At 39.4% G+C, this 17,894-nt stretch overlaps 1 protein-coding gene across 1 annotated transcript in view; it reads right to left on the reverse strand.

The window, feature by feature from the left end:
* Nucleotides 1–2,685: 2,685 nt before the first annotated feature.
* The window catches only part of LOC131689235 (novel acetylcholine receptor chaperone), a 44,058-nt gene continuing 28,849 nt past the window's right edge, over nt 2,686–17,894 (reverse strand). The window contains exons 3-4 of the mRNA XM_058974184.1: nt 3,907–4,058; nt 2,686–3,845 (exon numbers count right to left, since the gene is read on the reverse strand). Coding sequence (XP_058830167.1) covers nt 3,780–3,845; nt 3,907–4,058 — 218 coding nt within the window. The 3' untranslated portion in view covers nt 2,686–3,779. The remainder of the gene's footprint in view (nt 3,846–3,906; nt 4,059–17,894) is intronic.

Here is a 17,894-nt window from a genome sequence, read left to right on the forward strand (position 1 = left end):
AAAAAGAACACTAATGACATACACACTAAATTATGATTGCCAAATATCAGCAAAATTTTGCTGAATTTTGCCTTGCTGGAATATCAGCAATACTTCCAGTAAAAAAAAATTCGCTGAAATTACAGCAATTCAAAATTGTCAAAATTTGCTGAACTGTCAGTTTGATTTGCTGGAACTCAGCAAAATTGCCATTCTTTCACTGATTGTTTCAGTGATCAAATTCTATAGATTTGCTGATTTTCGTCAAAATAATGGGCTTTACTGAAAATCAGCGAAACAAAAATTGCAAAGCTGAACTCTTAGCAATTCCAGTTTTGCTGAAAAGTTTTGGCAAAATATTTGCTGAAACAAAATACAAAAAATTGGTATGTACTTTGTCACAAAAAAAACAACTTTAAACTGGAAGGAAACAGCCAACTTTTGTGAATTGTAATATATTTCTGTTTGTTTTTTATGAAAGAAAACAAAAAATCAGCGTTTCCCTTGGGTAATTTTTGTCAGTTGCCCCAATTAATGGATACGATTCGCTAGTTGGGGCGCAGTCGTGACCCAACTAACGAATTTGCGCTGTATATGAAAACAATGCCAATAAGTCTTTGCCTTTGTTTCGGACTTGACAAGCGTTAAATTCAATACCTGGTGCCGAGCAAAGGTTAATCCGATCGAAAGGATAGCACATTTTGATCCCCAAAAACGCTCATCCATAGTGTTTTTCAGCCCTGACAAATAATATTAAAATTGTGGAAGACCATCGTCGGAACACAATGTCTTGTGTCCTATGTGGAAATTCCTGCTAGTATCCAGAGATGCCAGATTTGCAAAAGTCTGCAAATTTGCAGACTTGTCTTTAAGCTGCAGATTTTTTCGATGGCGCAGATATTTGCAGATTTTGTAGTTTGGTTGCAGATTTTTTAGTTTGGTTGCAGATATTTACAGATTTTTGGATATAAAGGCTTTTGGTTACACTAGCTTTCCTGCATTTTTTTGTTCTTCCCAGATTTGTAAAATTATTATTGCAGACATTTATAAAAAGTATCTGGCATCTCTGCTAGTATCTAAGATTTCCGAGACCAGAGTTATAATTTTTCAAGTAGAATACTTCTAACGTTTCAATATAGAGGCCCGTTTAAAAAAATCGGCCCGAGTTTATGAACGTGAATATCTGCCGTTGTACTGAATGAAAAAATAAGATTTTTGAGCTATCTCATCGTAAATATGTACAACAATTTTGTGTCTAATTCCGAATTATGTACAATTACTAGAAAGAATGGAATTAATGGATTGTGTGAAAGTAGTAATTATCCACTCCATCATTGGCCCGTACAATTCTACCAAGCAGCGAGCGTTGCTGGGACTGCCCCTTTGTCATCCAATGAAATGCGACATACGTATAAAAACAGATCACATAAAAATCGTTAGTATGCTTTCTGACCTCGTAGTAAGCAAACGATGTATGCCAGATCAAACTCTGTGGGCAATATGCGTATTCCATGACTGGCGCCAGCAATCATTCCAATGATGCACAGGCGTGCCAGTTTCATGCATACAATGATCACATACCACAAAAAAAGCAGAACGCTCTTTTCTTTGCGTTGGTGATGGGGTGGTTGGGCGTGAGAGCACCCCGCTCTCTTGTTCTTTAAATTATGTGCGGCTCGCGCTCCAAAGTTCACTGCGTTGTATACTCGAGTACACATTGAAGTGCGCTCTTTGGTTCGTTTTACGCTAGCAAGCGGTAGTGCGGATGCGATTGACGATTTGATTAGCACTGGTTCGTGATCGCATGATTTATGTGAATGTAATGCAAACATATATATTCCCAGTAATAATGTACGGGTATCATTACATTTGAATTTCTACTAGAAATACCGAAATAACTGATTTTAATGCAACCATGCAGAAGATAGTAAAAATTACAGCATTCGAATTAACAAGTGTATTCTACTTTCCTTCGGTTATGTCCCAAACATTACCCACCCATCTTTTTTCCAAATTAGAAACTTGCTCGCATGAACTCTTAAGGGGTTAGTCAGGCATTGTCGCGCAGTACGAGATTCTAGAATTATATCTTTCGTTATTTTGTCCATTTCAACTTCAAAGTTCCCTCACACACTTTTGAATGTATTCGCAATCGAGCTAAAAAATAGATTTTTTTGAACATTTTATATGAGGCCGTCCCCTTAAATTACAACTTTTAAAAGACGCGTTTTAATGAAAATGTTAAGATATTTTCACATTTTCCATGAAAGAATCGCAAAAAATACATTGCTGTCCCAAAACTGCATAGTATTTTCATCAAAAGAACACAACGAAACACACCGTTGGAAAGGTCATTTCGGTTTTTTTCAGAACAAAAAAATTGAAATCCGGTTGAAAAATGACACCAAATTAAAGTTCTAGAGCCTGAAAAATAGTTTTTTTTTGCTATAAATCAAGATTTTGAAAGCCTATAAAATTGATCAAACGTGTTTTTGTGTTGTATTTGATCAGACCTACAACGTTTAACAGATCACTTCAAAAGTACATTCATGTTTTTATTTTGTGGCACCGTGTTATAGAGATGGTATCCCTAGGCCTATTCGCTCATTTTTCGTGTTAAAAATGTATGGGGGTTGGGAAGCGATCCCAAACCCCATATCATGTACCTACCTCAATATGGGCTGAAGTATTAAAAACCAAAATGTGTTCATTCGTATTTGCCTTTATTGGTCTATTTTTCGTATAAACTTGTAATATGGTTTGACTATGGTTGTTGTTGTTGTTGCATAATTTCGCTTGTTTATCAGTTGCTCTGCTATTTGCTTTTACCTTCTTGTCTGTTAAACTATTGGAAACATTATGGTAGTAGTTTCAGTGCGCTTCTACATTTTTTTATTGACAATGTTTTGCTTGCTTACGTAGTTTCAAACAACGATGGTGCATTGAATTTTGGATAAAATTTGTCTTTTCTTCTCTTGCTTATTTTAAAACGGGTAAGTATTTTCATTTGCTGCTCGTCGGTTTTTATTCGAATGCAGACTTCTCCTTGCAGTAATTATAAATCGATTTTGTGGCTGTTTTTCTAGAACCGAGTTTCAATGCTCTTATTTTACTACTTGAAAAAAGTGCAGTGTATTTAGTTACTTTGCAATGTGATTTTTCTTATACACTTGATAAATGTTCTTAGTTGCGTACTGCGCAGTCTGCATTAAATGAAACGCTTTGCTGAAGTCTTTTAAGCTTATCGTCGAAAAAGGATAGAGTTAAGATTTTGAAATTTATTTGCCGTTACGTTGCGTTGGCTGCAAATAAATGAAAAAGATATTCGTTCGCTAGCATCACCAGTATACGATTTAGGTACAGAAAACAAGAAATGATAATACAACTGACTAGAGATGTCCGGTTTTCTGACAATAATGAACACATTTGACTATAAACAAACTTTCTGATGCGATTGGATGTAGATTCCGTTTTTTTTTTTTCTAATTTTGTTGAGTTCAGTTGTTCGATTTGATTCATTTGATGATGTCCTCAACGTGGTCAAATACAAAGTAAATGGATCAATATGTGAACCGCAGAATGTTCCAGCTCCACTCGGATCGTCGAGAAAGGTCCACATCGATCCTCATTGACATAGGGGAAAGGTGGAGTGTGTATGTACGTCGTCACGAGAAACACAATTCGCTTCATTTGCATAAGTACAGTACAATGCGGAGGAAATAACTTATCAAAAGTCTGTGCATTAGTTTGCTGCTTGTTTCGTTTGTGGATGAGATCAGAGATTACAAATGTCCTGCTGCTTAATCCTGCTTGATACCATTGTTGGTGATTTTCTCCGCAGCAAGTAGCGTCTCCCGTCTACTGGCCTGAAAGGAAGTTGATTAGTTCACTACGGGTGGTGTTCGTGATGAATTTTTTATAGCCTACCTGGTACCATATCACTAGCCGGCCGATAAGCATGAAGGTGAACACCAGAGCTGGTCCACATCGTTCGAACGGATCGCTAACCATGTAGTGCGAGTACACGGCCAGAAACATCAGCATCAGCAAGGTTACGTTGGCCACGTTCTTGACTTTATCTGGGGGAAAAATGTAAAATATTCGTTCGGTTTAGTACAGAATGTAAGATTTATTAGCATCTATGCAGTTGGATTCGTGTATCCTTACACCGACGGGACATTGCTTGAATATTTTACAATCTTACATTTTTATAGATTACTAGAAATATTGATCGTCATTAGAGTGTGACAAAAATTAGATTCCAGCTCCGAGCAACTTTTTTGGTACCATTTGATTCCTAGAGCAACTGTGCAAATTTTTAGCTCGATCGGTGAAACTATATTTTTGCGCCCACTGTTTAAAGTTTACATGGGATTTTGTATGGGAAAATTACCGTTCACAAAATAATTCCTCCAGGAGTCGCCCATTACTTCCTAAAAATAAATCGTTATGTGGTTTTTATAGAAAATTTAGCAAAGAAACAAAGTCTCGAAAACCACGAAACGATCTGACGCTTGAGAAAAAAGTTATTAAGCAGAAACCGATTGATGCTCTGACGATTGATAAAATATTCATTTTTTCTAGCACCACTGCTGTTGGTTGTCCAATTATACGCAATTTTGTTTTAATCTTCTCTTAATGTGTCTAAATCATTTATCTATACTGTTTGGCCTCTTCGCAAGAGTTTTGATGGATAAATTAAGGCTTCTTTTGTACATAATAAGAGAAAGCTAAAAATTTTGTGTATAATTCGTCCGTCAGCAGCAGTGATGCTATGAAAAAAGAAATTTTCATCAATCTTCAAGGCATCAATCGGTTTTTGCTTAATAACTTTTTCCACAAGCATCAGATTGTTTCGCGGTCTTCTTGACTTTGTTTCGTTGACAAATTTCCTATAAAAATCAGGAGATAACGGGCGACTCTTGGAAGAATTAATTTGCAAAAGACAATTTTCCAATACGAAATCCGATGTAAACTTTAAACCGTGGGCGCAAAAATATAGTTTCATCGATCGAGCTAAAAATTTGCAGAGTTGTTCTGGGAGCTTAATGGGACCCAAAAAGTTACTCCGAGCAAAATTTCTTTTTTTTTTATTTAACCACGTCCCACTCTATTGGACATAGAGATTCTTCTTTCATCAACCCTCCGACAGTCGCGTCGTTGTCTACATTTGGGCACTAAGATGATTTCGCCTGAATTTCAGAACGTAGGGCACTCAGTGCACTGCACAACAACCGATGGTTTAATAATGTTAATTGTAATTTTTTCCTTTTTTATTTCGACTATTTTAGTCACATTTTCTTTTTTACGTTTTAACGACATTCAATTAGCTAGAGATTACTGGGTAGGGAAAGTTATGAAACTTAGAGCCATAGTACTCAAGTGAGAGCAAGGATGTGAAGTAAACAGATTGGAAAACTAGAAGTGGCAGGGTCATTAGAACAGGCTTAATATCGTACGGGCTTAATCTTTGCCTTCTGTTAATGAGGGTCGAGGTTAGGCAGAATAACTACGAATCACGGGTGATTCGTAAAAAGGGAAGGGGGCTACAGGGTAAACTCCCAAGTAACAATTGATGTTTTACAGCACGCTACAAGTGCAATCTAAGTTTTATCGATGGCTATAAAACTATTATAAAATCACAATTGTTATTACCAGGAAGTAGCCTTCCTGGTTTTCAGAAAGGAGCCAAAGATCGATCTCTGGTATCTATTCGTAAAGCCCGTGCCAAAATACCCATATTGATTAGGTTATTGAGAACTCAGCATTTGCCACAAAAATATGGTGCCGACAACCGACCATGTTTGGGTGCCGATAACCAATTTTAGGAACCTTTTTGAAAACTGAACAAAAAAAATTGTGGCGATCATTACATCGTAAATATTCAATGCGCATACTTGTTCGATCACTTCTTTCTATAACACTAATCAAACAATCAAAAAAACTTTTAAGTAGGGTTTCACTTGTTCAAAAAATATATTGGTTGTAGAACAGAACATTCGAGTCTGTTTGTTTCAGCAATCGGCACAAAAAGATCATACTAATATAACACACAAATAAAATTTATCAGAATGTCCATGTCTGCTTTCTGTCAAAAAGTTACGTAGGGGTGCCGGCAACCGACCACTTTCCTCTACACAATTTTTGAAATCAATTGTTGCACACGTAGCAAAAATTAGCATATTTGAAACAAAAATATTTGTAGTAGAATTCATTAATTTATTGTTTTTTAAAATCAAATGAAAAAATATCCGGTTCCTCGTAATTCAATAGAAGTAGATATTCGAGTAACAATTCGTTGGTGTTAAGTCAGACCGGACTAAGTGACTAAGTGACAATTTATTGATTTCGAGAAAAACGAGTTTAAAGGTTGAATCGCAGCATCCTTTACATTATAATTTAAAAATGTTTTTCGCCATGATTCTTGCTTATTGTTACATATTTCAAATCTAGCAAAAGTCGAATGAATCTGAAGAAACTCTATATCCAGAGCTATCATTATCTCATTTTTTAATGTTTTGTGACTCAGTCCATTCTGACTTAACACCGACCAATTTTGAATGATTATATTATAGTACTGATGTCAGATGAAGATAGCAAATTTTACTCATTTGTGAATAAGTGTTTTTGGTTGTAATTAGTAACTACAAATAAACGTGTACACGGTTATCCTCAGCTACTCATTGCAACTAAAATGCTTTTACTGAAAAAAGAGTAAAATTTGTTTGAAGCTCAAAATAATGTCTGATCGAAGTAGGTCATCTCCATCCGACATCTCTCCGACTACTCTCACCTATTTTTACACATTTTGACCAGGTACGGTTATTCAACAAATGAGTAGATTTGACGCGTTTCTGACAAAAACCGTACCTGGTCAAAAATGAGTAAAAGTAGGTGAGAGTACCTAAAGGGCGAACACGAAATTATTGCGACACCGAAAATGTCATGTCAATTTTCTTATAATGTTTAAAATCAAACCAAAATTTTAGGGTAGTTTTATACATATATTTACTAGAGATGGTCGGGTTCGGGTTTTTAGACCCGAAACCCGGACCCGACCCGAACTCGACGGGTTTCGGGTCAGGTTCGGGTTCTATAAATTGAAGCTTTTCGGGTTCGGGTTCCGGGTTTTCAAAATTGAAATTCTCGGGCTCGGGTTGGGTCCGGGTTTTTAAAATTTTGAACTTTCGGGCTCGGGTCGGGTTCAGGTTTTTCAAATTAGAAAATGTCGGGGTCGGGTCGGGTTCGGGTTTTTAACAAAACAACCCAACCATTTCTTGACGCTGTCTATACACAAAACCCAGACTCTTTTTATACTGCGTGATACGAATGGAAGACACATATAACCGTACCAAATGGTAGCACCTTTAAATCGCTAGAATTCGTCGTATTTTCTGGTGCCCAAATATATTATTTTTTCATTCTTGTATAAAATTCTGTCTCTTCAGATTCGCAAACTGACTGAATTATGTTATGAATTAAAGAACATTCATGAGAGAGCATTCAACAATATGTGTTTCACATCTAAAATTTCTTTGCGATTTATTTTGCATGATAATTAGTAATAAATCAAGTCAACAGGAATTTATCGGAAAATATTGGTTCAACTTTGTTTTAAAATATTAATTTCGACAGGTACTTTAAAACCGTTACGTAGGCCGCGGTCAGGGTAAACGCGTAAAACTCAGCTAAAGCGTACAGCAAATAGTATCTAAAGTAAAGCGAGTAGAAATCTACGGGAAGTAGAAACAATAAAAACCAATCTATTGATCGGCTCCTGATTGCTCGTTTTGACAGTCGCGAGAAATCGAACAGTGGGTGTGGCGAGTGCACTTAATGGCGGTACTTTTGTGCTACATATTGAATAATAATTGGCCATTAACCCTAAGTAAACGGTTTCGTGGGATACATTCGTACCCCAGAACTAAAATCGCTCATATGCCTAATTTTTATTGAATTTTATAATTAAATTGGATAGTTTTATTCTAAAACATACAATTTTACACAAGTTTTTCGCTTACTATGTATCGATGTTTTGCTTTTAAAACAAGATATAATAATGTTTTCGGAATTATGTAAACATGACAAAACATTAACGTAAACGGTTTTGTGGGGTACATTTGTACCCCAAAGAAACTTTAAGCGGGTACTGTTAAGTTGGTCAAATGCAACAAAGAGGTTGTACCTGCTTTAGTGGAAGTTTAGTAACAATCAAATTGATTTATGATAGATTGCTTGCAGTTAAAATAAACTGTAACCATTGACTAAAAAGGGCGTTGTAGCCCGGGGACGATTTCGCAATTCCCATATATTGAAATCACAAATTTGGTGGTACTGCTGTGGCCAATTACCATAGCTAATTTAATACATGTCATAAATCATACAAAACTGTCTTGCAGGAATGGTTTTTGATACAAACTTAGAACTTTTGGTTAAGTACGACGGGCAAGGTTGTTTGAAACTGTTACTGTTCGCGATGATTGCCACCTCTCGAGTATACGTCTTGATTACGGCCCAGCCATATCTTTGCCACTGGCCGCAGAACCGTCAAATGGGGAATGACAGACTGAATTAAACCAACGTCAATCACAATTAAGGCGATGAGCATATCAAATTTACAACAGCGAATATATTTTTCTAAATTGTTACCTAATTTGTCAACTATCCTATACGGTGAACAGTGAATTTAAAGGTAAAATTAAGATTTCATATGATCGATTTATTTAATTAAAGCTAAGTATTTGGCAGTATTCATACTTTGAACAGAAGCCACACTTACGTGCAATTGGCGCCACTAGTTAAATTTATCAATTAATTGTAAGTAAAACATGTTTAAATATTAATCTAAAATCACAATATAACAGATTATATAACCTAGATTCAACAAAACCACACAGATTGTTACAAAAGACGGAAATCAGGTCGTAAAAGACTAAAATTGTAAGTTAACCTAACATTTTGTAACCTAGCTTAAGAACTAATGAATTAAAATATTATAGCTTGCAGCTTGCTCTGATAAACGACGAGTTTGACTAAAGATCGTCTGAAAACGATTCCGTCCGTAACAAATCTTCAAGAATTTTACGGTAATAATATGTCGCCGAAATTAAAACCAAAAAAACTGAGTGCTGTACGAACACTGTCGTTGGAGGAACAGTTAATCGGGGACAAATGTCCAGCTTGCCACGAATCGGATATTGCGGATAACATGATGGTTCAATGCGACCGGTGTGACCAATGGTTTCACTTCACTTGTGCTGGAGTGGACGAAGGGATAAAAGATACCAGTTTTGTATGCGTTATCTGTGTTTATCGCAGTACTCCAGCAAGCACACACTCAGGGAGATCTGAAAAGTCGAGAATCTCGATGAGAATCCAACTCGACTTACAACGACTAGAAGAAGAGAAAGCAATAAAACAGAAGTTACTTGAAGACAAATCTGAGCTAAATAAGGAATTCGTCGGGAAGAAGTATGAGCTACTGCATGCGGAGTTAATAGATGTTGAAGACAACATAAGTGAGAGGAGTCATCGTAGCAACCGAAGTATTACTAGCAAAGTCCAACAGTGGTTACACACCCAGGAAAAGTCGACTATGAGTACCGGCATCAGTAAAGCAAAACACCCAACTGGTCTCACAGCGAATACGGGTACAATACCCAAAAGGACCGCTGCAGTTAACAACGGTGTAAACACGAAGCCATTCACTTCCAGTCCACACAACGCTCAATCTAATCATGCTTCGGGGGATGCAAACAAGCAATACGGTACACTAAATCAGCAATTAGTACCCTACGGAAACCACAAACAATCGCTCTATTCCAGTCCTCAGCAGCCAACTTCAGTGTCAATGCTGACAAATCAACAAATTTCTCCCCTCACAGAGCAACAAAAAAAATCGGCTGTGAGTAAAGATGTCGTAATCTCCCCCCAACGAAAAAACTATTGTTAAGCAGCTCGAGAAACAGGTACAAGATCTGCAGCAACAATTGAACCAGTTACAGTCACCCTCGCAAGTTCAGCCAATTTTATCTAGAACTGAAAGCAGACATTTGGCACCGCCGCTCCCACAAGCGGGTAGCGTAAACAGTAAATTTCCTTACGGCGCAGGGTACTTACAACCTCGCCCGCATGTAGCCTTTCCATCTCTAGGACCCGATATGTCAATGGGAAACCCTGTAGGGAACTCTACACCAGTTACTATTCCCCAGCGACAACATTCCTTCGCACCAACGAACCAGGCAAACTCTAACACTTCACTGCTGGTGCACCCCGATAATAAGGGTTCAACGTTCTCCACTCTAACGAGCGTCCCGTGCTACACTGAATCCATTTCTTCGCCTTTGGCCTCACATACACATGCTATAAGCCCATCGGTACACATATGTGAACCAAACGCACAACAACTTGCTGCAAGACACGTCGTCCCAAAAGACCTCCCTATTTTCTTCGGCGACCCGGTTGACTGGCCACTGTTTTACAGTAGCTACCTAAACTCAACGCAAATGTGCGGCTATTCAGAAGCAGAAAATCTTATGAGACTTCAAAGATGTTTGAAGGGTAACGCTTTAGAGGCGGTTCGCAGCTGTCTCCTTCACCCATCGTTCGTCACGCAAATCATCACGACGCTCCAAACACTATATGGACGGCCAGAATTGATTGTAAAATGTCTCCTTGACAAAGTCCGTTCTACTCCTCCACCAAGAGCCGATAAATTAGAAAGCCTCATAAATTTCGGTCTTGTAGTGCAAAATCTATGCGGTCACTTACGGTCGATGGGGATGGATGCATATTTGTCGAACCCAATTTTGTTGCAAGAGCTAGTGGATAAGCTTCCCACCGTTAATAAACTTAATTGGGCAGTGCACCAACAACAAGTTCGATCCGTGGACGTTGGCGTTTTCGGGGACTATATGGCATCACTTGTATCGGCGGTATGCCAAATAACACCCTATAACGAGACGGTTTCGAAGCAAGAGAAACCCAAGAACAAAGAGAGGGGTTTCCTCAATACTCATTCAGCAGAAAACGAATTGAGCAAGTGCGACTTCGAGCGAAACGAGAGCAATGCTGAAAAGTTTATTGACTCGCCAAAGCCTTGTCCTGTTTGTAAGAAAGATGGACACAAGGTAAAAGATTGTAGGAATTTCAAAGAGAGCAGCTTGGACAACCGGTGGAAGCTTGTAGAACAATTGTATCTTTGTCGTAGGTGCTTAGTAGCTCATGGAAAATGGCCTTGCAAAGCGCCAGTTTGTGGAAAGGATGGGTGCGGTGTACGTCACAACAGTCTTTTGCATCCCGGGAAACCTGATATGTCGGCTATCATTGGAGAACATTCGAAAGGCCCTGAAACAGTGTCTGTTCATCATCAACTGCCTCGTTCAACTTTGTTTCGTGTAATCCCAGTAACGTTATATGGGAAAAAGGGCAAGTTTGAAACTTTGGCTTTTCTAGATGACGGATCTTCCTTGACACTAGTAGAAAAGCATATAGCGAATCAGTTGGGGATTGAAGGCGAGGCAGAGCCACTCTGCTTGCAATGGACGAGCAACGTAAAACGGATGGAAAAAGAATCCAAATTGATTAGTTTGGAAATCTCTGCGTCCAATGGCAACCAACGTCACGTGTTAAATAATGTACGGACAGTTGAGAGCCTTGAGTTACCCAGACAGTCGCTACAATTTGATGAGTTAGCAGGAAGATTCCCATATATCAGGGATCTGCCTGTGCAGAGTTTTAAGGAGGGCGCTCCTGGTATATTGATAGGGCTGGATAACGCCAGGCTAATTGTCACACTGAAAAAACGGGAAGGGCATCTCAACGAGCCAGTTGCAGCCAAAACAAGACTGGGATGGACCATTTTCGGATCTATACAGGATGTACGTGCACAAGAAACTCCACAAAACACTAATCTTCACATTTGCGCTCGGTCACGTGACCAAGAATTGCATGATGCAGTGAACGAGTTTTTTAACGTAGAGAATCTTGGTGTTACTGGCATCCCAATGATTGAAGCAGAGGATGATCAACGAGCTCGGAAGATTCTACAAGAGACAACTAAGCGCTTGGGTACCGGAAGGTTTGAAACGGGTTTACTATGGAAATGCGACTACATTGAATTTCCTCACAGTCGGTCAATGGCAGAGCGACGTTTAAAATGTTTGGAACGAAGGCTAGAAAGGCAACCAGATCTATACGCAAACGTCAAGCAGCAGATCAACGATTATCGAAACAACGGTTATGCACATATAGTGACAAAGGAAGAATTGGCCAACTCTGACCCCAGGACAGTTTGGTATCTTCCATTAGGAATCGTTTTGAACCCAAACAAACCAGGCAAAGTTCGAGTAGTGTGGGACGCAGCAGCAAAAGTTGATGGCATTTCACTTAACTCTATGCTGTTGAAGGGGCCTGATCTCCTCGCATCGCTACCAACGGTTTTATACGGTTTCCGACAACGTCAAATTGCTATAACTGGTGATATAAAGGAGATGTTCCATCAAATAGTTATTCGTCCTCAGGACCGACAAGCGCAACGATTTTTGTGGCGGGATGATTCAACACAACCAATACAGGAGTACGTGATGGATGTGGCAACCTTTGGTTCAACATGCTCGCCATGCTCCGCGCATTATGTCAAAAATCGGAATGCTGAAGAGTGGAAAGATGTACACCCGCAAGCTGCCATGGCCATAATTGACAACCACTACGTGGACGACTATTTGGACAGTGTAGATACTGAAGAAGAAGCGATTCGCTTGGCGTTAGAAGTGAAAACCGTACACGCGAAAGGTGGATTCCATATTCGAAACTGGTTATCTAATTCGGATGCGGTCATTAAACAGATCGGGGACTGCGGTTCGGAAGCGTCAAAATGTTTTACTCTGGACAAAACGACGGGAGCTGAGAGAGTATTGGGTATGATTTGGTTACCAAATGAAGATGTATTCACGTTTGCTGTCAAGTTTCGAGACGATATCCAGCCATTGTTGGACGACTCCAGGAAACCAACGAAGCGAGAAGTCTTACGTGTCGTAATGAGCATATTCGATCCTCTGGGTTTCGTCGCCCCCTTTGTAGTACATGGCAAGTGCCTAATTCAGGATATATGGCGATCGAAGGTAGGATGGGATGAAAAGGTTCCTGATGAGATTTTCTCGCGTTGGAAAAAATGGGTTCAAGTACTTGGCAGACTTTGCGAGGTTAAGATTCCTCGCTGCTACTTTCCAGGATACAGTGCGGATAGCTTAGACACGTTAGAACTCCACGTGTTCGTGGACGCAAGCGAAAGTGCATATGCTAGCGTAGCCTATTTCCGTATCGTTGATTGCGGTCGAGTTCGTTGTGCTCTGGTGGCTTCTAAGACAAAGGTTGCTCCGCTGAAGCCAATGACGATTCCTCGTCTCGAATTACAAGCAGCGGTTCTTGGGGCACGTATGGCTAAAACTATACAAGATAGTCACAAAATTCCAATTAGACTTCGAGTAATGTGGAGCGATTCGAGTACAGTGCTTTCGTGGATTCGTTCTGATACACGACGATATCCCAAATTCGTAGCATTCAGAGTCAGTGAGATTCTTAACGTGACGAGCTTAGATGAGTGGAGATGGCTTCCAACACGTTTAAATGTAGCGGATGAGGCTACGAAATGGGGTACTGGACCAAGTTTCCGTAAAGAAAATCGTTGGTTCCGAGCCCCAGAATTCTTGAACGGATATGAAGTAGAATGGCCAGCAAATAATTTACCACCACCAGGCACGACTGAAGAACTGCGCCCTGTCGTTGTTCATCATAGGCAGGCATTCGAACCACCAATGGATTATAAACGATTCTCTAAATGGGAGAGACTACTTCGGTCAGCGGCCTTTGTTTACCGCTTCATCGAAAACAGTAGGAAAATGTCCCAGGGCAAAAACTCCATCAACACGGGAATTTTATCCCAAGAAGAGCTGCAGAAAGCAGAAGCATGTCTTTGGCGTTGGGTTCAAATGGAAGCATATTCTGAAGAGCTAGCTGCTATCGAAAGGAATCAACAACAGAATCCAGGTGGTATTGTGAAACCAGGATACGCCAGCAAATTAGATGGAGTTTCTGCATTTGTGGATCAGAATGGAATATTAAGGATGGAGGGGCGCATAGGTGTCGCCACGTGCGCACCGTACTCTGCAAAGTTTCCTGCATTTCTTCCTAAAAAACATCCAGTCACTGAACTTCTCGTAGATTTCTACCATCGACGTTACGGACATGGCAGTGGTGAGACGGTAGTAAACGAAATTAAGCAGCACTTCAAAATCGCACGCCTTAGGCCCGTTGTTCGGAAAATAGCAAAGCAGTGTACATGGTGTGCTGTCTATAAAGCAACTCCAGCGGTTCCCAGAATGGCGCCGCTACCGGAATCCAGGGTAACACCTTATGTTCGACCTTTCACCTTCACCGGTGTCGATTATTGTGGACCGTTTATCATTCGGATTGGTCGAAGCAACGTAAAAAGGTGGGTGATGCTTCTCACTTGCTTAACAGTACGAGCGGTGCATTTAGAAATCGCCTGCAGTTTAAGCACTGAGTCATGCAAGATGGCACTACGCAGATTCATAGCTCGCAGAGGATCTCCACAGCAGATATACAGCGATCAGGGTACTAATTTTCAAGGAGCTAGGAAAGAGCTAAAGGAAGAATTAGCAAGCATCAATCGTGATCTAGCCGGAACCTTTACGAACTGTACCACCCAATGGTATTTCAATCCACCCGCAGCCCCTCACATGGGTGGTGCGTGGGAACGCCTAGTTCGTTCGGTTAAAACTGCACTATTCAATCTTGCACCAGTCAGAAAGCCTGATGAAGAGACCTTTGGAACACTTTTAGCAGAAGTCGAAGGAATTGTCAACTCTCGACCATTGACCATATGTCCCACTAGATGCTGCCGACAACGAGGCTCTTACTCCCAACCACTTCTTGATGCTTAGTTCCAGCGGTGTAGTGCAACCACTTAAGGCGCCGATGGACAGTAGTGCAATCCTCAGATCTAACTGGAATCAAATACAAGCTTTGCTCGATCAATTTTGGAACAGATGGATAAAGGAATACCTGCCAAATATTAACCAACATACAAAGTGGTTAACCGACACCAAACCACTTCAACCAGGAGATTTAGTGATAATTGTGGACGATAGAACTCGTAATAGCTGGACACGCGGTAAAGTCGTCAAAGTGATTCCAGGAAGGGATGGCAGAGTACGTCGTGCAGAAGTAATAACTTCCAGCGGAGTAGTCGAAAGGCCTGTTTCCAGACTGGCTGTACTCGATGTGCTCAGAGGTAGTGTGGCAGAAGAAAGTATCCTGCAACACGGGTCGGGGAATGTTCGCGATGATTGCCACCTCTCGAGTATACGTCTTGATTACGGCCCAGCCATATCTTTGCCACTGGCCGCAGAACCGTCAAATGGGGAATGACAGACTGAATTAAACCAACGTCAATCACAATTAAGGCGATGAGCATATCAAATTTACAACAGCGAATATATTTTTCTAAATTGTTACCTAATTTGTCAACTATCCTATACGGTGAACAGTGAATTTAAAGGTAAAATTAAGATTTCATATGATCGATTTATTTAATTAAAGCTAAGTATTTGGCAGTATTCATACTTTGAACAGAAGCCACACTTACGTGCAATTGGCGCCACTAGTTAAATTTATCAATTAATTGTAAGTAAAACATGTTTAAATATTAATCTAAAATCACAATATAACAGATTATATAACCTAGATTCAACAAAACCACACAGATTGTTACAAAAGACGGAAATCAGGTCGTAAAAGACTAAAATTGTAAGTTAACCTAACATTTTGTAACCTAGCTTAAGAACTAATGAATTAAAATATTATAGCTTGAAGCTTGCTCTGATAAACGACGAGTTTGACTAAAGATCGTCTGAAAACGATTCCGTCCGTAACAGTTACCATTAAGTTGTTTGTTTCCCCATGAGTTAGCGACCGATTTATTCTACTTTCCGGTTAGGATATCGACAATTTGTAAGTTTCTCATAACATTACAAATTCGACGTTCAATAATAGCAATAGGGTCGGGTTCGGGTTTTCAAATTTTAAAATTCTCGGGGTCGGGTCGGGTTCGGGTTTTACAAAATTTTCATTCTCGGGTACGGGTCGGGTCCGGGTTTTCTAATTTTCGGGTTTTTCAATTTTCAAGCTCTCGGGTTCGAGTCGGGTTCGGGTTCAAAAAAATTTAAACCCGACCATCTCTAATATTTACTTCAAAAATCAAAAGAAAAGTTAATCGATGGAGCCTTGAGCGTAAAATTAAACGCATTTTCGCTTGATGCCCTCCATCAAAGTCTTTACAGTGTCATCCGGTACCAGTTTCTCAGTTGCAAGAACGGCAAAAGGCAGCACAAACTGGGTGTCTAGTTAGACGATGTAGCTAAACTAGTACCCAAATTAGCACTAGTTACTCTAAAATCCAAAAAGTCACACGTCTTGCGTGAACACTAAATAACTGGCTTATACCGAGTGATGTCTCGATAGTAAGCACAGAAGTTCTGTTTGCCGACGGGGAATATGAACCGAAACTGTCTTATGTAAAGAGACTAGAATAACAAACAAACATCTTAATTCAGTGTAAACAATTTAACTAGCAACCAGGCTACACTGCAAATGTGCAAGCATCACCAAACTTGTTTGTTGTTATTCCGTTTGTTTCTTCTAACCAGCGATGCCAGATTTACAGATATGTCTGTATTTTACAGACTTTTGATGGTCTCCTACAGACGTAATAAGAAATCTACAGACTTTTAAAAGAGTAACAGTGTTTAACAAAATTGCACTAGAACAATTGTATCCGAATTCGAGCGATTCCTTCACAATAGTTTTCTAATTTCAAAGTAATAACCTAGTGTAAATAGGATTTACACAACCAGACTTTTACAGACATTTTAATTATTCTTATACAAACATTTCACAAAAACATGTGGCATCGCTGCTTCTAACCAACATGAAAATCCGATGCGACTTCTGGTCTGCTGAGTTCCTCGACCAGCTAAAACATAGTTATATCCGCAGGAATCGTATTTTGCGGCAGCAAAACCATATTAGGCCAAAATTTATTATTTGCATCATTTAGTATTCGTTACCCTCATGCTGAATTTCGTGATCCCATCAATCCAAGCCCTTTTCTCTTTAGCGTTTCTAAACACGATGGTATTGTAACACATTTGGTTTGAGGATATAATTGTTATCTTTAAAATCTTTAGTAATTTTGATGAATTGCATAACAATACTTCCTTAAAAACAATGCCACATAATGCTAAACATTTACGATTGACAACTCTCTTGTTCGTTTGGAATGACATTGACAGTAAAATTGGAATTCCAAACGGAACATGACGTCTCTTTGTTATTCTAGTCTCTTTAGTCTTATGGTTTGAAGACCCAAACGCCTGGAATTTAAATGGATACAGCAAACATGGACGAAATGGTTTTGAAGTATATCGAAGAGGAGCAATATATCGATTCTGATAATGAATCCTTTCCTAGGGCCTGTTTTGAAGCAAAATCAATGCGCGACTACTCGTAAGCAAGCAATTTGAAAACACCCTAGAAGTAAACGTTCGAAGCAGAAAAAAACGAAATCAGTTGAGCTACATGAAATTGTCGCGGATGAAATCGAGGAATATTTCCTAAAGGTAAGGGTGATATTATTTTGCTAGGGGAGCTGTTGATTTTCTTATTTTTTGGAGGTGTGGCACACAAATATTGTCAGTCAAAAAGACTTTGATTTTATGAAAATTCAGTTGAGTGATGCAGGTTCGAAAGATCGAGCAGAAGATTCAACGTGTAGTATGATGGCTTTGTTTTCCAAGTTGAAAAGAAACAACAAAAACAGATATGACGCAACAGGT

Source organism: Topomyia yanbarensis, chromosome 3, assembly GCF_030247195.1.
Source record: "Topomyia yanbarensis strain Yona2022 chromosome 3, ASM3024719v1, whole genome shotgun sequence".
In the NCBI taxonomy this organism is placed as follows: Eukaryota; Metazoa; Arthropoda; class Insecta; order Diptera; family Culicidae; genus Topomyia; species Topomyia yanbarensis.